Source organism: Manis javanica, chromosome 5, assembly GCF_040802235.1.
Source record: "Manis javanica isolate MJ-LG chromosome 5, MJ_LKY, whole genome shotgun sequence".
Taxonomy (NCBI): Eukaryota; Metazoa; Chordata; class Mammalia; order Pholidota; family Manidae; genus Manis; species Manis javanica.
The window spans coordinates 137,310,306-137,334,403 of NC_133160.1; the positions used below are offsets into that span (position 1 = coordinate 137,310,306).

Genomic DNA, 24,098 nt, shown 5'->3' on the forward strand with positions numbered 1-24,098 from the left:
CATATTGACTGAACTATTTCAGACTCTATGTCAGCTACTCAGGATCATGGAGTATGACTGCTGTTGGATGCTTCTCTCTGTAACCTGTAGTAGACCAGGGCTGTCACCAGGTCTATTTTCTTGTCACTTACATAGCCACCTCTATTGAACTGCTCTTAATGCCACTGTAAATCTGGCACCCTCCCTGAGGGACAGACTATTAAAACTTTTCTACTAAATTCTTCATCCACAACCTTGGTTCAGGAGAACTTTCTGTTCATCTTGCCATTCTTTGGGGACTTTATTTGGAGGACAAGGTGCAGGTCCTTTCAATGCTGAGGTCATCCTTAAGTATAAAGGAGTATCTCAAATACAACTCAAAGACTCTGACTACTTTGCCTTACTAGTATTTACCAGGTGATGTATCCTCACCAGACTATTAGTTCACTGGCAGCAAGAACTGTGTGTCTGTTTTACTCATGTTGCTGTCTGGCGCATAACAGTGTGTCAGTAAATTTTTATTGAATGGACAAATGAATGACTCATCTCACATGTTCCTTGCCCTTGTTAAAAACATTTTTTCCGTTTAGTATTAAATATTTTTCTTTTGATGGCAGTAACTTCTTGCTTTAATGTTGTCATAGAGAGCAAGACATATAGGTTGCAAGAGGAAACACCAATTTGAGAGAAAAGGAAAAACAGAATACCATACAGTGCAATCAAAATAGAATTAACTATAGTCAGTACTTACAGAGGAGGCAAAACTTACTTTTCTAGTGTCAGAAAAAGGTTAAGAAGGAAGGAGTATAAGTGTGAAATAATACATTGCACACATATCCCTCTATGTTCTAATAATATTCCCTGCAATGCTCTTTTTATTATTTGCAGGTCTTTTTGATCACAGTAGATGTACAATACATTTTTGTTAGGTGATAAATTAAAGCACTAGGAAGGTGTTGAAAACTGCTTTTGTAAACTAATTCTCGGCTCTAGTGCTAAGAAACCTTCTCTAATATCAGCTCAAGAAAAACTTTGCTGTGCAGTCTTAAAACTAAGAAGGGAATATTCCACTCTTGCCTAAACAATGTAAACAAGGGAGGTCATTTGACGGAGAGAAGCAGGGTGAATTTACAACCCATGCGCAGAACTTCAGATAATGAATTTAGAGATGTATTTCAAATTTATCTTAACTTTGTAGTGTCCAAAGAAAACAGTACCTTGAGTCTACCTATTACCCTCTGCTGGTAGTCGGGTCATGTTGATCCTATCTAAAGAGTGTTTCTGAGGCATTTGTGAGGCCACGCAACCCTTATGAATATCTGCTGCTTTCTGACAACCCCAGCCCTTTCTCCTTCTCTCTCCTGAACAAAGATCTGCGATACTCAGTTCAAACCTGACTCTGCTTCCTCTATGCTTTCTTAGAATCATTCAGCATAAACCTATATCCCACTAAAAGCTCTTTCTGGGTTTACTCTTACTGAGCCGCTCCAAGGTTTCCCATGACATAGTTTACCTTTTCGCAGCATGTAAGAAACTTAACTGTGTTTGATGAGCATATTGTCACCAAGCGCTTGGCCGTCATTGTGCTTGAAGAGTAAACATTCATTACGTGGGGATAGAGAGATGAATTTGCATTGCCACTCTAAGCAACAACTAACGTAATGCTTATGTATGAGCACTGCAGTCCTACGTTAAATCTCAGAAACCCAACGCATCTACCTCGATTCAACCTCTGAGAGTCGAAAGAAAGAGTAGCCGCAAGGTAGGAGCCCCGGATCTGCTGATTCCCAAGTAGGAGAAGCTTCCCGCCTCACGGAACTCGTACGAACCTGCGCGTAGGTCATCCCGAGTGAGCCAGGCGCGCGCATGCGCAGCACCGCAGGTCGCGCTGCAGTCATCTCTGCGCCTCTATTTGCATCCGGGTCCTTGAGCTTCGCGCTCCGCACGCTGGTTGGGTAGTTCTGGGATTGTTGGGTGGGAGCTGATTCCGCAGTTTCAGCGTCTGTAGAGCGAGTGGGTCAGCAGGTGAGTCCAGGCTTTGGGTGCGGAAGAGGGATCGTGTGGGGACGCCGTTAGCTTTTGCCGGGTGCACTTTGTGCCCAGACCCGGGTGCAGGTCCGGGGTGGGGGTTGTGATCCCTGCAGCCTGGAGGCGGGGGGCGCGTGGCGTCCGGCTTTCCTCCCTGAAAACTTGCTGGGCGTCCTCTCTGAACTGGGCCTCTGGGAGGGCGCCTCTCTGTCGCCTCCTCTCTGAAGGCTCTCTCCTGACGCTTGTTAAGAAATTGTTAACAGTCATTCTCATTTGCATTCGGTGTAGTTTGCGGAGTAATTGGGCCTAGCAGCCGCCCAATTGAGGTGGGTTTGCAGCCCTCTTGTGCCGGCAGGGACCACAGCCTTGGCCGCTTCCCGCCTCTCCTGGGATAAGGCGCCTTGTCTTGCACCCAGAGACCTTTTCAAGTCAAGTCTAGTGTGCTGTAGGGATTCTGTAAATCCAGATTCTAGGGTCGATTCTAGATTAGCTGTGTCACCTAAGTCGTGTAGAAGTCCCCACCCGACCCTAAAGTTCTGAGGTTTGTGTTTTGCAGCCCGTCTCCAGGTTACACCCAGAGTGAATCAGCGCCAGGGGAAATGAGGGAAGGGTAGTGCTGTATCATTTTTTGAGTGCTGTCTGTCCATAATGCCAGAGAATTGCCCATAGCCACAGTAGTTTGGATCTCTGAGAATTCAAAAAAAATTGGCAAAAATGTTTCAATCTGAATAAATGTGGCGAAACATTTCACTTTACTTTCGGTGAAGTGACTTATTTAAGACTTTTGGAAGTTAACTTGGAGCTTTCTGAAGAATTAAAAAAAAAATGCCTGTTCCTAGTCTGAGAGACTCACTTGAACCTGTTTGTGATGGAATCACATCATACGGTGTTTTTTTTCCCCCCAAAATTTAACCTGATTGTAAGTATCGCCTGTCATATTTGTAAAAGTGCAGATCCGCTGGACCCAATTTCAGATCTTTTGAAACATTATGTCCAGGTAGAGGGTCCTGGGAATCTGTATTTTCAACAAGCATCCTAAGTGATTATTACAAGGCACATTTGGAGCAGTCTTTCAGTCCCATAGACCTTCCAGCACTTTATAGCAGTATAACTTCAGTAGTAAAATTCTGAGTTGTAGTTTTCCATACCTGAAAAGTGAGGGGGATAATTTCTACCAGGGAGACTGTTAAGTGATACTAAGCCCTTTAATAATAGAACCTTATCTTAATCACTCTTGTGTCTACATAGGCTACTAATGCTCAGCACTTAATAGGCCCTCACAAGTGTGTTGAATGAGAAAAGGGGTAGCAGCCCAGAACACAGAAGACACTTGGAAAATTCTAATTCCCTTCCTCCTCCTTGCCTTACATTTTTTTCTTTTTTTCTGCCTATCACAATCAGTTTGCTAAATACTCTTATTAGAAGTGTATCTCTTAAAGGTCCTAACAGGAAATGTTTCTGATTCTTTGGTATAACTTTGAAATTGCTCCTAAGATTAGATTATTAATGAATATAAATGGAGGCCAAGTCTATTTCGTGGACTGAATTTATGACTTACTTTGTAAATTATTATCTGTAAAAACTATTTGTCTCTTGTTACTGTGCCAGAATTCTAGATCAAGGTGATCATAATTTGTTATTATGCAAGAATTTTAAATCACTGTTCTTTAAAGACTTCATAAGGTTCTACATATTGATTGTAATAAGACCTACCACTACCATTAATATCAAGAATTTGACTTTTTACTGTATGTAAAGTCTGTGGGTAAGGAACTCAGGACTGCTAAAGCCATCTGTACAAGGGTTGGTATGGGTAATGGAAATTATTAAATATGAAAATTAAGAATTAAAATCTGGGAATTATGGTTATAGAACAATATAAATGTTGTAAATCTTGACAGTATAAAAATAACATCTTAAGAGTAATGGACGGTGTGAGGAAATATAAGAATGCAATTTAACATCTTTTATGGTACTAGATTCGTCCACATTGTCTAAAATGGAATCATATAGTTTTAAATGACTGATCTCTTAATAGCTGTATATTTTCTCTTAACTTAGAGTACTGTTTTAGGAACTAAAACTGCTTATTGTGAAGAATTTTTTCCCCCAGAAATCAGCAGTTTCCTTGTTCACTTTGTTTTCTTTTACTTTTGTTAAATACAGGAATACTTAAATGCTATGCCTTTATTAAAAATAGCATGTCTAGTGGGAGCCCATTGTTAAAAATTATTTCTGTGCATCCTATTTATATGTGTGCACTAGACATGTATCTAGAATGTTGTATGCCTAGTAAGAGTGAGAATAACTTCTGAATGGTAGGATTTAGGTCTGGTTTTTTTTTTTACTTCTTTGTACTTTTCTATATTAAATGGAGTTTTTAAAAAGTGCTGGTATCATTTTTATAAATATATTATTTAACAAAAAGGAGGTTTGGTTATTACATTATTTATAGGGAGAGTTCTGGATTTAGCAGCTCAAAGTTGCTGAGGTACCATTTACTACCATTATTTTACAATCAGGAAGTGAGTACTTCTCTGTGTGCCTTTAGGTTTGTTTTGTGTTGCTTTATATAATATCCCTGTAGAGATGGTATGGTGTGTCTTTATAGTAAGTTTGCCTTGATATGAATTCTGGCTTTGTCACTTAGTAACTGTATGCCCTCAGTCAAAATGTATGAGTTACATGTACTTGAGAAGATTGTTATAAGGACTGATATATGTACTTAAATGACTTAATCCGCTGCCAAGAACTCGAGGTCAGTTCAAAAGAAAACAGCTATTACTACTGTTTTAAAAGTATAAATTATGTTTGTATACATGCATGTCTTAAGTAATGTCCTTTTTAAAGTCATCAGTGTACCACACTTCTGTTTAGGTGTCTGTAAATTACTTAAAGTGCTTTACAATGGAACTTTCGCAGGTTTGACTTCTTGTTCAGGAAGCTGTACATCACATAATGAGGCTCGTTATTCTTGATAACTATGACTTGGCTAGTGAATGGGCAGCCAAATACATCTGTAATCGCATCATTCAGTTCAAACCCGGAGAGGACAGATACTTTACATTGGGTTTACCAACAGGTAATACACTATTTTTTTCCCCCTTTTTTGACATTCAAGGGTTTAGGGTTGAAGGGTCTCCCTTAGTACAGTGTTTCACATTTATTTCTTGCCTTATCACTGATTGACCATATAAGTATATAAAGCCAGAAATGTATATATATCTGGTATCTACATTTCATTACTATCTTCTTGTGTTGAACTTTTATCTTACCTTCCACTCCAAAATACAAAAAGAAATGTCCTAACTTAAATGATGATAATGCTATTTTTTGTATCTATTTTTAATTGTTTTTAGAGTATTTTTAAAGTATTTTGTTTTTAGAGATGTTGCTTCCACTATTCATAAAATTTATTAATAGTTTAGCTTTCTTAATCATCACTAAGAGGTACCTAAAGTATTTACTGTTGCCTCTTAATTTCACCTCACCTACCTCGTATGCTCTTATCTTACTAGCCTTTTACTGTTTCTGTGTTTTTTTTCTATTACAGAGGTATTGTAAGTGAAAAGTTGAAGACTGGTATGTCTTCGTGACAGAATAAACATAAGCATTGATTACGTGTTTTACTGGATTTAGTTCTCTGTGAAACTTTTTCTTAAAAAAGAAAAAATAACCAAGTACTTTCACTGATTTCATGGCACTTTATTTTATACTGTGGACTTGCACAGGAAAGAGCACTGGACCTGAGTCAGAACTGCTACTCTCTTCGTTACTGGAAGGAATTTATTTATTCTACACCTCTAATCCTTGGTTTTCTTATTTTTAAGAAAGATAAGGATAAAAACAGCTTAAAATGTTGTTTTGAGGCTCAAATAAGATAGTGTTTGTCCAAGTCCCATATGTACAATAAATACTATAAATTTAAGGTTCCTATAAGTGTGTTCTATATAAACAGTATTTTCTTCTCTTGGTTCTCCCCCCACATATGTCAACTATGTAAAGTTTATGATTGTTATTTTTTTGGAACTTCCATGAAAGGTACTCTTTAATTAGCTCACCAAATTGATTTTCTTTGTCTGTTATTTTACCTTTTTTAATGCTCCAGGGCAGTGGATCTTGGTGTGAATGGCAAAGATGGATTTTTTAAAAATTGTGTACACCAGCACCAAGTCCCCTCCGCACCCACAGTTCTGATATGTGAGCCCCACTGGCTACCTTCTTCCCTATCTTTTTCTGTTCTCAACTACAACTTACCACATCTTAACTATTGAGACTCCACCCTTCAAAACTCAGTCGAAATGCCATCTTCTTTGATCCTTCCTCCAAGAAGCAAGAGTATATAGCCTTTTCTTTGATTCAGTATACTTCTCCAGACAGCTTATAGGTTATTTTTTTGGACTTGGTGTGAATGGCACCAAGTTTTTCTTTGTGTTATGGCTGTTTTGTACTTGTTTATTCCTTTCTTCTAAGTTCTTCTAGGATAGAAACACCCTTAATCTTTATTTTATCTGAGTCAGACATAGTACTTGCTAAATATTAGTTATGTTAATAAATTAATGTTGCACAACGAATATTAAAGTGAAGTTTCTTTAATCATTTCACTCTGAACTATGTCTTTCATTGTTTTTTCCTTCAGCCACTTTGATTAAAGTAGAAAATGAATGTGTTTGCACAACGAATATTAAAATGAAGTTTCTTTAATCATTTCACTCTGAACTATGTCTTTCATTGTTTTTCCCTTCAGCTACTTTGATTAAAGTAGAAAATAAATGTGTTTTTTGTCATCACCATGTGACTTCTCACTTTTTTCTTATTTCCTTAAATTGAGGGAGTCCTATAACAATTCTCTTGACACTGAAAGACAGACATTGGAGATTTGTTCATGCTTCTAGAAAGGAAGAAAGCATATTTATCCATCTCTTAGCCAGATTTTATGTTAGTGGGCTATCATTCTTTGAGAGGAATTGCAAAATTTGACCACATAAATTTTAAATTATTAATTGCAATTTAAAATAGTGTGCATGCTTAACTTTAAGAGAATCTATTAGTCTTCTGACCTCTGACTCCATGTGGTATTATTTATAGCCATTTCTATTATTCTGTAATCTCAAATAAGATGCAGTCTATTTTCCACTCTAGAATTTCCGTTGTAATTTTTCTGCCAGAGACTGTTTAGTTTTGTCATATGTCTCTCTGCCACTTAAGGAGAAATTTTGTGTATTGAGCAGGCATTTTGTTTTGTTTTGTCATGGTAGATAGAGTAAGAATCAGTCCTCCAACCAGGATTGGGAGGGCTAGGTCAGTTATTGTAAGAATGCAGTCAATCTAGCCTTCCAATTTCTAGTTAAAAGGAGGCCATCATCAAGTGGTTAAATTCATCTGTCTTTGTTGTGCCATTTCATGAAGCACTATTAAACAGATTTATTTGTATAAAATATAAAAGAATCACAATTATAAAACAATAAAATCAGAACTTAAATCAGGTCTCAAAGCCCAGATCACATTGCCTGGAAGTCATTTTACTTTATAGAATTCAGCTGATACATGCTGAATATAACACAAAATCAGAAACAGGAGCTCTAGTTAAAACTAAGGCTAAATTTTCTCACTCAATCCTTGCCAGTTTCAGTATATTTTGAAAGTGGAGGCAGTATTTAAATTTAGCCCTGGTTTCCCTTTTGATTTCATTGAATGGAAAACACTTGACCTGTTTCTGTGTCATTTAATGTACAAAACATCTCTAAATAATGATGATTTTTCTCAAAAGGTAGGATTTTATTTTTCAATTCAAATGTACATTCTAGAAGTTTCTAGTCTTGGAATATACAACATTAATTCCAAATAATCCAACAACTAAAGACTAATTTTCCAAACTGTAATTTTTATTAACAGATTTCCAAGTTTATTCAGCTAATTTTCTAAAATTACAAGGTACCTTGCAAAGACACTAATTCAAATATACATTTATTAATTGGATATTTAAAATAATAATAATTGTTTGCCCAATAATTAGAAATATAGAATAGCATTAAGAGAATAAAGTTGGTGTATAAGCTTTTTATTTTAAAAGATTTTCAAGTTATGTTAGAAAATGGAATCTTCATCTGTTTCAGGGAGTACACCTTTAGGATGTTACAGAAAACTAATAGAGTACCACAAGAATGGAGACCTTTCTTTTAAATATGTGAAGACCTTTAATATGGATGAATATGTAGGTAAGCTATATCATTTGCATATATTATTTGGATATGTTATATATTTAAAATAAAATGGCTATATTTTGAGAATATTAATATATTGAATTTATGTTTTGAATATAATAAAAATACATATTTAGAAGATAATATACTGCCTTGTGATGTGATTGGGAGATTATATATTTTTTTAAATTTATATTTTTATGAAGACAGCATGATATAATGGAAGGAATATGGGACTAAAAATCAGAAGATCTTCATTTGTCTTGGGCTCTGCCATATAACAGCCGTCATCTATAAAATTGGAATGCTAATAGTGTTTTCATATATGTTGTATAAATTAATATGTACATTTAAAGTGGTTAACATAATGCCTCACATATAGTAAGCTTATAAGTCACCAAAAATTGCTCTTAAATTGAATATGGTATAGAAAGATTATATATTTTATATAGAATTTACAACTTAATCAGAAAAGTAAACTTCAGCCTTATTTCTGGAAATAGTTAACATTTTTATGTATTAATTTTATACCTAGGTCTTCCCAGAAATCATCCTGAAAGCTACCATTCTTATATGTGGAATAACTTTTTTAAGCATATTGATATAGATCCTAAAAATGCTCATATCCTTGATGGGAATGCTGCAGATTTACAAGCAGAATGTGATGCATTTGAAAAGAAAATAAAAGAAGCTGGAGGAATTGATCTTTTTGTTGGAGGTATGTAAAACATTTTGTCAATCATTTATTAGTATTTGAATTAGGTGCTTTAAATTTTTAAAAATCTTAATGATTGTGCTGTGTAAAGAACACCCGTAACTGTCTATAATACCCATTTATTCTCTCCTGATTTCTGTTTTACTTTACTTTCATCAAAAAATAATCTTATATTGAAAATTGGAGTTGTTATGTCTTGAGAAATAGGTCATAAAAACCTGCTAAAATCTTAGTTCCTTCTCAGAATTGACAGTGTACCACATGTTACAAAATGACCGATGTGTTTCTTTTCCTAAATGATACTCTTATCTTTTTGCTATTTCTTTAGAATCCCAATCCACCATTCTTAACAAATTATAGTGTTAAATCTCTGAAAGTTTGCATGTGGGACAGGTGAATTTTAGCATTTCTCTACTAATACTTAAATTGTTTCTTCTCACTAAGAAATCATTTATGATGTGAGACTTTATCATCAGCTTTTATTTAATTTGAATTAAGCTGTGTAATTGTCTTCATAAACTCCAAAGTGAGTAAATGTTTGACATTCTATTTGAAATTTATATATATACATATGTATATATACACATTTACGTGTATTTGTGTGTGCGTATAATCTACCATTGAAAACAAGAGGAAGAGTTTTTTCATTTGTAATGACAACATGGTTTTCTGCCATCAGTATGAAGCCACTGGGACAGCTAATTCAGTACTGAGAAGAGTGTAACATCAACTATACTGAAACCAAAAATTTTTTTTACCAGACTTTAATATTCAACTAAACTTACTAAAACTCTAAGTTAACATTAAGTTCTCTGAATATAATAATTTATTAGAAGACTGCTCAAAATTACATGAATTAGATCTTCAATGCAGTTGTATTGAGATTAATTTATAGTTGAGGTGGTTGCCCTTGAGGAAATTGGGTTTTATAATCAGACATAAGTTTGCACCCTATTTTGGCTACTGTCTATCTATCTCTAGGACCTTGGAGAGTTTATTGAAGTTTAGTGCAATTAAGTCATTTGGAAAACAGGATTAATGTTAACCATTCCAGAATTTGTGAGGGTTAACCATGTTACAACATGCATAAAATGCCATACACAGTGGTTGGTATGTACTTGGTAAATGTTACTTCATCTTCTCTTTCTCTCCAAACTGTAATGCTCAAATATTTGTTCCTTAGTTCATTGAATTTCCTGCTTTTGGACTGAATTACCTTTTCATTGAATTACCTCTAAGGGTATCCAGCAAGATTGACTTTTTCTCTCTGAGGAAATTTTCCCCTCTGCCTACCAGAACCAATATTTTTTACATCCTTCTGTAGATGGGATGGTTTTTATCTGTGTAAGAATCTAAGCTAGACTATTTTGTTTTCAAAATAAAAAGTTATCTATGTTTTAAGTAAAATACACTAGTATTCCTTCAGTACTCCTGGAAAATATTTGCGTTCCAGTTTTGTCTCAAGTCTGAGAGAATTACCATGTATACATGCCACCATCAAGGGCCAAGGCAGTGCATACTACCACACACACATTCTTTAGATTTTCTTAAGTCTATGACAAAATGAAGTAGAATTGCTGTAATATACCGAAGCTGTCTATCTGAGTATATCAAGAAATATTTTCACTCAATAACCATTAAACAAAAAAGCCTGGTAATTATTAAAAGGATCATTGTTAAAAATGGCTCCATGAAAAGTATCTTTTCTTCTTCATTAAGAACTTTTTTCTTGTTAACTTATTGGGCTTACATTTGGGTCCATGTGAGAAATCCCTTGTGGACTCATTGCCAGGAAATAGAATTTACCTGGGATGGGAAGACCAATAAGAACTCTTCTACTCCATTTTGTCCTTTGCCTGCTTTTCAGAAAGCATTTATAGCTTAATGTGATGTTTAAGGCTGAATCTTCCTTATCAAAGATTTCAGCAGAACTTTTTTCTTTCCCCATAGCTTTAAGTCATTTCTCACTTCTTTTTAGCTAAGGGTCTTTGTTTGGTGTATTTCCATACTAGAAGCCCCCTTAGTTCTCCCTCTGAAACACATGGAGCATAAATTTATAATTACTTTTTATTACTAACTTACTACTAAAAAGAATTTTGTTTTTTAACCAGTTTTTGTCTTAAGCTTCCTGTAGTTTTTCTCCCCCTGCAATAATAGTTAAGAGGATTTCCTTTCCTCTTCCATTAACATCTTCACTGTAGTCATGTGATGATCCTGAGTATAACATTTTGTATTTACCATCCAAAGGACATAATTACTTGTAAACAGGAAGAGAAGGGCTTGCTTATTGCATTTTCTTAGAATTTTTCCTATTTGGGATACCGTGTCATTAGAAGTATACTTAGAATCTCTTGATTCTTTGCCTTTGTTGATCTAGGTTTGTTGTAATTTGACTTTCAAGATGAGCCTTGGTGTCTGGACCTTATTACCACTTACCCTTCTATTGTTCCAGGGTTTGTTAGTTAATAAAAACACTAAGAACTGAGCCAAATGGGATCAAAGTGTCAGCTTTATTAAAGGTAAAGTTGGATTAGAGATTTCAGGTTGGATTTGAGGCCAGAAATGGGGTTTCCTACTCCTTCTCTCTGAATTGGAAACAACTGGACAAGAAGGGCTCAAGGCCATTAATCCACCATTGTTCACTCCTGGGAAATGGAAGGGGAGTTCCCTTCCCTTAGCGGAAACAAGGAAGAAGGGAATGTACACCCTCCACAGAGTTCTCCTTCTTCCTCTGCTGACAAATGTGTTGACTCCCTGACACACTCCCAGCAATAAAATACACAAACATGGAATTTTAGATGAGATTCTAAAGGCATTACTGATTTTAAATTATTTTCCAATACTTTATTTTTAAAAGTAAAAATAAGATGGTGGTGAGAATTTTAACTCTCTTCTTTGGTGCCATGATTAGATTATTTGGTTTGCAAGCAACAGTAATCTACTAATAGGACCAAAGTGAATTAATGAGAATGATTCTTGGGTAACACACAGAATTGATAGAGAGTTGAAGCAACCACGTCTTTGGAAGAACACAAACCAGGGAGCCTCAGATCTCCAGTGCAGAACATCTACCCTCTCTTGCAGAGCTGTTAGCAAATGCCTCAGATCTAAATGCGTTCTTTTTTTTCTGCTTGCCTTCACAAGTCTCAGCTCGGGACAGGTAATTGTCCCTAGACCACAGTCATTTCTGCCTAACAGAATTAAGAGCACTGATTGTTCTGGACCTGTTGTGAGAGGAGCAAGGTAGGGTAGATGAAGGAGGGAGAAACCATACTGAGCGTACCAAGGAAGAGCCACTGTCCATTCATCTATTCATCCATTATTTATTGAGGGCCTTCTGTGGGTGATGTGTTGTTCTAAGTGGTAAGGATACAGTAATGAAGAAGATAAAGTCTTCACTTCATGTAATTTACATACTACCCTACAGAATTGTAAGAATACAGGAAACACATGTAATCAAGACTCGGAGGTTTTAGAAATGTTTCATAAAGGTGCCAATATCTTAGTATAGACATAAAGACTATATAAATGGTTAGCTGTGGTTTTTAGATTTCATTGTTTTTAATAAAATTTTATAAAGGTTTTTAAAACATTCTAAACACTTTTTCAATATAATTTTCTATCAGGAAGCTCAACTTTTGATAGTTACTCATGGTCATTAAGAGACTGTATTGACCTTCTCCATAATGAACCATTGCTGGTAATTTTTGCTCTGCTGTATGCCTTTGTATGACTCAAATCCCCAGTGAGATCTCTAGTGTTGATCTTTGAGGACTTTCAATTTTTTCTGGAACTTTTATTTGTCTCATTCCTTTCTTCTTTATACTCACATAGAGAAATATGCATATAAACATTTGTGCAAATGTATACCTAGGAGAAACAGAAGTTCTCAAATCTAGAGATTAAATTTATATTTTACATTTTATCGTTTAAATTTAAATTTTGAAATTCAATCTGTTTATAATTTAAAACTTATATTTACAAGCAGATACAAATTTACTAGTAGAAACCATATATATATACTGACCATATATAGGTCTGGTTTTATTAAAATTCCTAGGTTGTTGTTTGCTGGTTTATATCTGCTTCCAAAGATTTTCATTACTTCTTTCTTCCTTCAAAACCAGGTTATTTTTTGTCATATTTTACTTTGTTGTAGTCTAGGGAAAATTCCTTGGAATTGTATGTTAAGAGGTTATAAAATGCACATATCTATCATTATAGTAAATATGCAGAATATAAATGCAAAAATATTTTGACTCAAGAAAACTTGTCAGTTTATTTTTTGATTCAGGTGGCAGAAATCTGACTAGATAATATGGTACATGTATATAAAACTTGATTTATTTATACCATGGAAAGATTCTTGATTTTTAATAAGATTTGCCTCCAATTTCCTTCAAATAAGGAATGTCATATTGTTGTCAATAATTTAGAGGCAATCTAGACTATTAGAACTGGTAGTAGGTTTCCTTAAAGCAGTGTTTTCAAACTGGTTATTATTTATTATTAGGTCATGAAATCAATGTAGTAGGTCACGTGCATCATTCCCCTTTTGTATGTTTTGTTAATGAAGTGGAATAATTGAAAGTAGCTTTGTATAGCTCCTAGAAAGCCTAAGTATTGTTTCATGCAATTCTTGCTTATAAACCATATAGTGTTATACTAGTATAAGGTGATAATTAATTTTACTACTATTAAAATTGTGCTAGCTCAGTGCTAAGCATAGGGAAAACACTGAAGTACTTGGTTGAATTAAATACAGGAACAGATATTTTAATGCAGCATTAGAAATTCAGCTATCCAGTAAAACTAGGTATGTTTATGACTCTTTTTTTTGCTCTTAAAAATGCATTGAGCTTTGAGAAGCCCTACTTTATGTGAGAAACCTTATTTTGAGAAACTTTACTTTTTGTGTATATGTGTGTCTATGTGTATTTCTTTTGAAAGGCATTGGTCCAGATGGTCATATCGCTTTCAACGAGCCAGGATCCAGTTTAGTATCAAGGACAAGATTAAAGACTCTAGCAATGGACACCATTTTGGCAAATGCTAAATATTTTGATGGAGATTTATCAAAAGTGCCAACTATGGCTTTAACAGTTGGTGTGGGGACAGTGATGGATGCAAGAGAAGTAAGAATTAAATATTATGTGATGTTTTCCCTTGGATGTCTGTAGATTTGGAGGAATTATGGCATTGAATAAGTGATATTTTGCTTATATCCTATTTGCAATATAAATTGTTATCTCGATTTCACTAACATCTGTCAGTCTCTCTGCCGTGTTTAGAATTCAACTAAATTTAGTCTTTTGGAGATATGTACTAAGAATTGGTCATCACCCTTTCTGGGCTATTGCTTCACTTGTCTATTCCTCCTTTACAGTTTGAGGACCTAAAATCTTACTGATCATGGGTCTCTTTTATGTTAAATAGTTTTGTGAAAGGACTCTTGAGATAAAAATGCAATGCTAGTTAACATTTAACTATTTTCGGAGCCTGAGAATACTTTGGTATAAACTACTTCTTAACTGTAAGAAGACAGCCCAGTTGATTACCAGCAGACAAAAAACTAGGTCTGCATCTGTTCTAAATTTGGTATATTTAAGAAGGCAAGAGATCTGAACAGCGCTCTCTACCTAATTTTTAAACTTTTCATTGGGCTATCATTTCCTTCCCTGAGAGTAACAGAACAAATTATAGTCCACTTATGATTCTAAGTGGTTAAACTATATAGAAATCTGAAACTCCATTCCTTTTTGGCAACAGGATGGGACAGGTTCCAAGGAAAGAGTACAGACAAGGTATGATGAATAAGTAACTGATCTTGATGTAAATATATCTATCTGTGCTTGAACATAAAAATAGAACTGTCATTCAAAATGGAGGTTTTCATCTAAAAATAATCAGTATATAAAGAAAAACTTTTCAAGGATTGGAATTTTATAGTAAATAAGTTGAAAAAAAGGACTTTTTGGCAATCTTATTTATAAAATATGAAACTAAAAGTTGTGCATATAGATTCTTATATTTAACAAGATTTAAGTTATATTATAACTCTTATGCTAACTCTTAGAATGAAAACAGGGAATTATTCAAATACTGATTTCTTATCTTTTGGTCAGTTGTTCCAACAAATTTTCTTAGCAGAAAAAAAGACTTCAGCACCAGTATTCTTCTGAGGGTAAGATAAAAAATTAACATCTCCATATGCTTTCACAGTACAAGGTATTTATTTCTATCCTTTAAGGTAGTAACAGGCAAGCACAAAGTACATCTCTTGTTCTGGTTTAACAAAGTAAAATAGCATCTTGTTATGGAGTATTACTTAATATACCATTATGCCTATAATCATAAACACATTAAATACTGATGTGCACAAGAGACCTGAGAGAATGAAGAAAAACAAAAGTTCTGTTTTGCAAAAACAGATTCTAAATAGAGCTTCTTAGTCATTTGGAACATGTTTTAAGACTTAATTTAAAATAATGTTCATATTTCAGGTAATGATCCTCATAACAGGTGCACACAAGGCATTTGCTCTCTACAAGGCAATAGAAGAAGGAGTGAATCATATGTGGACTGTTTCGGCTTTCCAGCAGCATCCCCGAACGATTTTTGTGTGTGATGAAGATGCTACTTTAGAATTAAGAGTTAAAACTGTGAAATACTTTAAAGGTGAGCATTGAAATTTCAAAAGTACTCTGTGACAATTAAAACTTAATATGACTGTGGAGTTACATCCTGCACTGTGGCCTTTTGAAAACTGGCGTTGTGTAGACACAGAAGCCAGTTCTTTCAAGGAATTGAAACGTCTCACCTCAGATAATAGCTTTCTTTGTAGTTTCCTACTTTTTCCATGAAAATAATCTCTTCAGTTTATATTTTCAGTAAACAAGATTTTTCTTGAAATCCAAAATTTAATATTTTACTTTCATATTATATATATATAAGATTAAATAACCAAAAAAAGAAATGTCTTTTTTCATTTTCTTTTCATTGTTTACCTGTCCTCCCACTTCCCCAAGTCATGTTTAGAGCCTAATCAACAGGTAAGATGGGTCACTCATTATCACATTTAATTTTCACAATTTCAGTTACCACATATTAAAGTTATAATGGCTAAATTTCAAAATAATGAATAAACTCAGCAGGTAAGCAAGAGTTTGATTATCCAGATTTCTGTATATGTATTTCCTTTTGCTTCTTCCTGAAGACTAGTTCAGTAATTCCTAATCCTCACTGTACTAGGTTGTATATGTAAAACTACATATGCTTGATATAATGGGTAATTTAAGAGATTTTCAAGTAACATTTTTAGTATGTTTAACATTTAACATTTCACTTTAGAACCCTTTCCCTGCTTAAGAGTCAACTCCACATACACACACATGTAAATAAGCTATATGAAATAGGTGCTTTTTGTAAGAAACCTGTATTGATGCTGATAAGAAAACATGTAATTGGTCATACACAAGGTAATTCACAAAGTGTGTAGTATGTATAGTACTGTTAATACATGAATATATATTTGCAGTCTTTTTCCTCTAGTAACTAGGTGTTTATTTCACATGTACTAAAAAAATATACTGGTTACCAGTCAAACCTGTAATTCATGAATATTATCAAGGTTAAAGAAGTTATATTTTATTGCCTCTAAGACATCTTTTTTCACATTTATCTTGTCTAAAATTGGGGTGTGTTTAAAACTGGTGTCATACCGTAGCTTCTCTGGTAGCATTTTTTCTTAGTGGTTCATAATGGTGTGTCTTACAGTCTTTAGCATCTCATATTCATAAAATATATAAATTTGGGAATTATAAGTTAGTTTAAAAGAGACCAATAACTCATAGTTCGTATGTGTGAATATGGCAGAATTCTTGAAGGTGACACACTGATTGAAGTTTGACAGTGAAAAAGTCTAATGAAAACAAAATTTTGACCATGTGTATACATTTGTATTTGCACTTATACAAATGTTGTATTTTTATGTATAACTATTCTTCTAAATCATTTAAAATATCTTTGTAATAGTCAAATGGATGTATCAGTTACTTAAACGTATCATTATTGTTAATACTTAAGAGTATTTCCAGTCTTGTGTACGTTTATCAGTTAAATTACTAGTATTAGCCAAATCTGTAGGACCAGGTGCTCTTCTAAACATACTATACTTATGGGTTTACTTAATTCTGACAGTTCTGTGAAGTGTGCATTCTTATAATCCCATCTACAGATGAGTTAACAGCCTTAATAGAAATGTTAAGTCACTTAACCAGTCACAGCTCATACGCAGGCAGAGCTCGTAAGTGAAACCATGCTTATCTGTGGAGTCTGGGCGTTTCTGCACTCTGTTATACTGCCTCGCGGAAGAGGAGTAAACTCCTTGCTACGATATGATCTAAATCATATTCTTTTATATCATAATAATTGCTTCCAAAAAGGCTTAGATATATGTTAAAGATAATTTATAACAAAGGACTTAGATAATTTTATGTATTTAGTTATTTTAGTTCAGATATCCAGATTCTGAGCTCTTCTGAAACACTGTGAAGTATAGACTATTGATGAGAGAATTGCTGCATTGCCTTATTGAGGACAGTGTATTTTCCATTTTGGATCTGTGTACATTTCTGAAGAGGTTCAGGATGTCAGCTTCAGTCTGGATGCCTCCTTCAATATGAAAAAAAAATGGAATTGAAGTATTGTTCTGAGTTATATACAGACTGCATTTTACAGTAAGGTATTTTGATTTAGGGTAGAATAATTGAATAATAAATGAATTTATACATATCATAAATATAGTTTTACTATTTTCCATGTCCTCACTGAGTTGTTGTAATACTTCAAGATGTACTGGAGGATATGAATCCTATAGTCATCATCTGTAATTCTTCAAATTCTGTTCACATCATTACCCTTTCTTCTGCCTTCACTAAAAAGTACCAACTGGAATATCAATATGTTCGAATTATTTAGCTCCTGATGAAAATCTAGGTTAACTACATTTAAAACAATTTAAAAATTACTAGTAACAGGAAGTTTATTTGAGTATATGCCTCTTGAAAGGTAGAAGTAAATCACAGGAACATACTTTAATATGTTTTATTCTTTTGTTTTTGCTTTTTAAAATAAAGCTTGTTTTATGTCATTGAGGTATTACTTTCAAGACATCATCACCATGGTGAGCATTTTTTGTTTGATCCTTTTTACACCCTACCCCAAGAGCTCGACAGAGGTTTAATTAGTTCACATTGAGCCAAAACTGTAAAGTTGATATTTAGAACCAATGGCATTTATGACATTTAACTTTTCTTCTGGCAACATGTCGGTAAGTCTGTACATTTTAACTTTCATATTTAATATTCAGCACTTACTAGAATAACTCACTTATTTCTGCTTTTAAGTACCAATTATTTTTATATCCAATTTTTGTGCAGAAAGTTGTTAGTTTTTACATTAAGTCATAGTAAATTCTTGAATTGTTATCCAAAAAGCAAAATTTTCAAAATTTCTAGTTTGGAAGTAGCTTTACCTTATAGTTATAGTTAACATATTGTTAAAAAATTATAGAAGGAGTTGAATTTTGAATGTTTCTAAATTGTGTGTTTTAAAACTCTAATGTATTTATCCATGAACAAAGTTGTAAGCAAATGACAGATGAATTGTATCAACTAGAATGATTGTCTGAAAGCTGGTCCTCTAGGAAACATGCATCTTCTAAACCACATGGCTGAAACTACCAGTCTTTGTTGTCCTCTCCTCCTGGGTCTCTCCAGTCTCCATTTTACTTCTCTTTACATACTCGTGGTTGAAAAATGGATTAAACTTTCCAGTTAAATCCTATTTTCAATAGGACTGGTTCTCTTTGGAGATATCTGGTAAATCTTTTTCATTAGCAGTTATTTCTTTTGTGCTCTAAAAAAAATTACCCTTTAATGTATCTTTTTGGTAAATGTAAATTACATTTTCTAGTTTTGTCATCAACCAAGAAAAAAGACTTAAAAGTGACTTCAATACATGGTTTCACATGCTGTTAGTCAAAAGTATGAGAAGTTCCCCTGCCTAAAAGTGGTGACATTCTTCATAAAGTATATTACATTAAAAATAAAATATCTGTGATGGTAGGGACTTCAGTTTTGTTCACTGTATTACTTCAGCATCTAGAAGTGTGCCTCATACATTGGAGGCACTTGATAAATTGTGGATGGTTGAGCAGGTAGGTATATGAAAAACATGAGATTGATACCATTTCAATTTAAGCACTAAGTTAATGGAAGTCAGACTATGAAGTCCAAAGGGTAAGGGAGACATTTATAGTTAAATAGTAGTTGAAGAAAACAGCTGATGAGATTGAAAGCCCCAGGAGATGGGTTGCATTTAGATTTGCAGTGATTGATGTAACAGCACAAATGTGAGGATGAATTAACACAGTACCAGGAAGAGTTTCTGTTAATAGAATAGAGAACAAAGTAGACTGATAGAATGGAGTTAGATCATACTTTACAAACAAAAGGGAAATGTAAAGATTAAGAGCAAAAAAGGCAAAACCAGTTCTCATAAGTCAGTGGCTCTTAAGTTTTTTTGGGTCTTGTATCATTTTGAGAATCTGGTGAACAGACTGTCCTCAGAAAAAGCACACATACTTATAGTTGTGTGCATACATGTTTGCATGTTAATTTGGGAGATTTGAAGGCTCCTTGAACCTTCTCTAGCTCTCTCATGTGCTGGACTCCCCTAGTTAAGAATTGTTGCTATACTTGATTTCTACCAGGTAAGAAAACTTCTAATGGTATCAGTCTAGGAGTCAGAAAAGATTCAGTATTGCTTGCTTCCCTTTTTCCTGCATCCTAAATTTAATGCCATTACGTTTACATATGGGGAATTTAACTTTTTTTAGTAATGATGGTACCTTGGATTTTTTTTTTAACTTCGAAAACCCCAACATTAGAATGTAGGCAAAGAGCAGAAGGGCTAGTGTAGTTTAAAACTAGCCTAATACAAAGAATGTTCAATGACAGAATCCCTGTGGATTAATTCTGCCCTGGCTTCCCTCAGAACTCCTGGATTTGGCGAGTTTCTTCCTTATAAGGGTGTGAAATTAATTTGCAACAGCTTTTATGGCACCAAAATGATATGGGGCAGGGGGATTTATTAGTCCTGAGGAAAATATTCTTACATATTAGTGTTTTTTGGGCAAAGAACAAATGTCAATGAGTCAGCTTATTTCAAATCCAACCTTGTGGATAACTTTGCATAAAACAGTTAGTGATTTGTTAGTTCATCCACATACTCACGGATTTTTTTCACAGGTATTTTGTCTTTAAAACACTGGTAAACATGGAGGGAGTGTTGTATAACTTTGTAGGAACCATCACTATAGAAACTGTCTATTAGACATTACATTATCTAAGACATAGAAACATCATTATAAAACTTAAGGAGTATGTTGAGTGTATTACTTTGTTTTGAATTTTTGAGCTGAGATTACTCTATTTTATAAATATATAGCTAAGTAGCTACTATGTACCTGTGGTGGAGGTAGAATCAATCAGGTTCCTTTATACTTAGTTTGGTACTTTTTATGCAAAAATCCTGTCATTTCTTGGATTAGTTACTGCTGCAATTTTTGTTTTCAAACTTTTCCATTATTCATATTAACCTTTGACCCTTCTTTCCCTCCAGCTGCATGGAAGGCTTAACTGCTGTCCCTCCACAATCCTACCTCCAAGATTCCAAGCTTAGCCTAATCCTCAAGCCTCCTTTTCCTTCCAGGTCTAACCATTCTGTCAATCCTTGATCCTCTTCTGTCCTAACTTAAGGACCTTGGATGACAGACTGTCTCCATCCTTTTCTTTTCTACTGCCTCCTTTTTATCCATATGTTCTAGGTTCATTTCAAATTTCAAAAAAAGGCTTTTGGATACCACCATCTCAGTGAACCTTCATATACTTTTTACAATAAATGTTTATTGAGCTTCCACTGTGTGCCGTGACCTTTATAGATTCAGGATAAAGACTGACTGTAAGAGCAATGGAGATAAGTTCCTGGACCTTATTTCTAGTTAGAAACATGGTAGAAAAACATATTTTCTAAGAGTGAAAACTGCTCTAAAGAAATAGTAGTTCATTTTAATGTGACATTTGACTGAGACCTAACAAACAAAAAGCAGGCATGCTTTGCACAATGAGAAGAGCACTCCAGGCTGAATGGAACAGCAAGCAGAAAGAGCCTGCACTGGAACCATGCTTTAGCCTTACTCAAGTAACAGCAGCAAACGGAGGGCTGACTCAGATGGGGGGAAGTTAGAGGACATGAGGTCAGAAGGACAAAGACAATAGGATAAAATTATGTTATTTTCTAAGTGCCCAAAACAATTGGAGAATTTAAGTAGGGAAATGGTATAATCCAGTTTGTTTTTGAAAAGATTGAGCATGCCTGCTGTACAAAGACTGTATTATGGGACAGGAGAAATGAATGAAAGTATGGTGTTGGAGGTAGGTAGAGTGATAGTGGCTTTGACTAGTGTGGTAGCTGTGTATTTGATGAACTGTCTAGTTTGGGAGTACTTTGAAGCTAGAGCCACCTGCTCTTGCTGCTTAATTAAAACAGGAAAAACAAGGAATTTAATATGTCTGGCTTTAGCAGCTTATTGAAGTTAGTAACACTGTAAACTAAGATTTTCAATGAAAATGGTTGGGAAGGGAAAAAATGGGTCTAAACCTTAAGTTTGAGGTGCCAATTACAGAGATAGGCTATTGAAGTTAAATTATCACTTTCATTTGTACTAGTCAATGTTTCTCTTTTCCCTCTTATTAAAAAGTGTTCACTTTGGTTTTTCTACTATATGAACAAGGTAGTACTTGTTATGTTCCTTTCTTTACTTATCTCTCAAAAAGCGGGTCTTCCTCACAGTCTGGAATTCAGAGACTTTTGCAGACTTTCTAACAATGAACATTTGCTTAGGTAACAAGTACCCTGTCTCCCCAGTCCAGTAACCATACTTACTGAGTCTTTTTCCCAGCCACCATGTTCTTATCAAACTGTAAAATTTACCTGATTTCTTTTAACCTTCAAAATATAAATTCAGTTCATTAACTGGAACTATCTTTGTTCCCTAGATATGATACTATGAGTAACTGGAAGGTATTTCCCAAAAAGTTTTAATAAGTAAGAACAATTTATAAGCAACCGATTCTAAGATAAAACTTAAAGCTACTTGGAAATTAATATTTAATGTTATTTTCTGCATTGTTTTTGTTAACCTCCCCAAGTGTGCTTGTAATCATCCCTACTATAAATACACGTCAAAATAACGAAAAATAATTTGCCAGGAGAAAGGATACAGTAATATATTGAAAAGCTATCTTAGTGTAATAGCAGTTCTGAGCCTCTTGGGAGTTTTGTAGAGAAACTGACAGAGGTTCCAAACTCAACAGACTTTTAGATATAATTAAAATGTTTTAAACAAGTCAGTATTCAAATTTATTATTGTCATATTGAAGCTCTGAAGACAAGAACTGCCCCTACATCTGTTGATATCCAGGGAACCTATACACCGTTCTACATCTATAGGTTCATAGATAATTGTAAGTTTGATATCTGCTAGGCAGTTTAACATTGTGAAACATTTCTATTTCCATTTTTCAGTGGTTAACTTTTGTATCATATGGAAACATTTATAAAATCTTGTTTTCTAAAGTAAATGACACATAGTTCAAAATTAAAAATACAACTAGAACTGTTTTTTTTTTCTTTAAGGTTTAATGCATGTGCACAATAAACTTGTGGATCCACTATACAGTATGAAAGAAGGAAACTGAAGGAGATTGGAGCAAAATACTGCTTGAATGAACAGAATTTTTTTAATACATGAATTTTCTGCTATGCAATATGATAAAACATGGGGAATTTATGAAGATTGCCATTTCTGAAGTCCAATATGTACATGTTAAACATTCCATATTTAGAACATGTCCACTTTGTACTAAGGTTTAGGAGAAGTAGTTGGCTCTCACAATCAGCTGTTTAGTACAGAAGCCACACAGCCACTCCATAAACAACAGAAATATGTCTGATTAAAAATTTATAGATGAAGATTCTGTTTACCAAGTACCATTCATATGACTCAATGGCATTCTTAGATTTTATTTTTAATCACATGAAGACACTCCCTAGCCTTTTGGAAATCAAAACTCTCACTGTAAACCTTTTCTTTTGGAATGCAGTTTTATATTTTCTGTGCATCATGCACAAATTTCTGCACGTGGTTGCCTTAGTCATCTTCCTGCAGTTGCATCTGGATGTCAAAAGTTGATAATGTTAGTACAGAAAATTTGAAGAGACGACAGTGCCTAAAAGTACACTTTATGTCCTTTTGGAAAGTATGTATAGGTGCATGATTTTTGTGCACCATCATCCATGGCACTTTTTTACAAATGTGCTTTTATTTTTTATTTAATGACTTGGTTTTATGCTTTTAATGTAAGTATTTTGGCAGTTACAAGCTTTATACCTAGCAACACACCTAAGGAAATTCTTACGAAGAAACTTTTCCTGGTATTTGTTAAAACTTCATAAATGACGGGCTTTATTATATGTCTAAAATGATAATATCAAGTATATATTAAATGAATGACTGTAAACTTTTAGATTGCCATAACAACTTGCATCATTAAATTTCAAATAAAAATATATTTTCTATTCTTAACTCAAAGCTTATAATAAATGTTACCTAAACTTTATTTCCATGAATGAAATTGAATACATGCATCTGAGATATTCCAACAATTAATAGTAGCTGTGAGCTTGCATTTACTTTTTGTTGCCATCATGCAGTTAGATGTAACTTAAAAGACAATGACTCTAACTTCTTACTTAGTCTTGCTCCTTGGGGAATAAAAAATGTTCTCTTTTCCTTTGCATCTTACGAACCTATCCAGAAGGAGCATCACTTTATAGATCTGCTTAAATGCCTGTGTGACTGAAATGCATTTAAAATTAAGTTTCTTAAAATATTTAAACAGCTAATAAATTAAAAAATACATTAGGACAAAATACACCATTTTATTTGCAGATAATGAAGTTATAACAGCCTTAAGTATTATAAGTGGTTATTAAATGACAAGTGAATCAGAATCATTTTCCAGTCAAAAACCTTGTAGTAAAAGTAT

At 34.0% G+C, this 24,098-nt stretch overlaps 1 protein-coding gene and 1 long non-coding RNA gene across 6 annotated transcripts in view; one reads left to right on the plus strand and one right to left on the minus strand.

Moving 5' to 3' along the window:
• The window catches only part of LOC108396150 (uncharacterized), a 180,941-nt gene extending 179,020 nt beyond the window's left edge, over positions 1 to 1,921 (minus strand). Inside the window, exon 1 of one of the 2 annotated variants that reach the window (XR_001852875.3) lies at positions 1,809 to 1,921. This is a non-coding gene — a long non-coding RNA (uncharacterized lncRNA). The other variant, XR_012131745.1, reaches the window with a different exon arrangement.
• GNPDA2 (glucosamine-6-phosphate deaminase 2) lies at positions 1,867 to 23,635 on the plus strand. Of its 4 annotated transcripts, XM_037002980.2 has the most exons (8): positions 1,868 to 2,004; positions 4,930 to 5,089; positions 8,124 to 8,225; positions 8,746 to 8,928; positions 13,876 to 14,060; positions 15,429 to 15,603; positions 18,063 to 18,109; positions 20,611 to 22,676. In XM_037002980.2, the coding sequence occupies exons 2-8, from the start codon at positions 4,966 to 4,968 to the stop codon at positions 20,668 to 20,670; spliced, it is 876 nt and encodes a 291-aa protein (XP_036858875.1). In that variant the 5' UTR covers positions 1,868 to 2,004; positions 4,930 to 4,965; the 3' UTR covers positions 20,671 to 22,676. The 4 variants fall into 4 exon arrangements, with proteins under 4 accessions (XP_073093782.1, XP_036858875.1, XP_017530336.1 ...); XM_017674847.3 differs by lacking the exons at positions 18,063 to 18,109; positions 20,611 to 22,676 and adding an exon at positions 22,687 to 23,635 and having other exon boundaries at positions 1,872 to 2,004; XM_073237681.1 differs by lacking the exons at positions 15,429 to 15,603; positions 18,063 to 18,109; positions 20,611 to 22,676 and adding an exon at positions 14,695 to 15,411 and having other exon boundaries at positions 1,867 to 2,004.
• Positions 23,636 to 24,098: the final 463 nt, after the last annotated feature.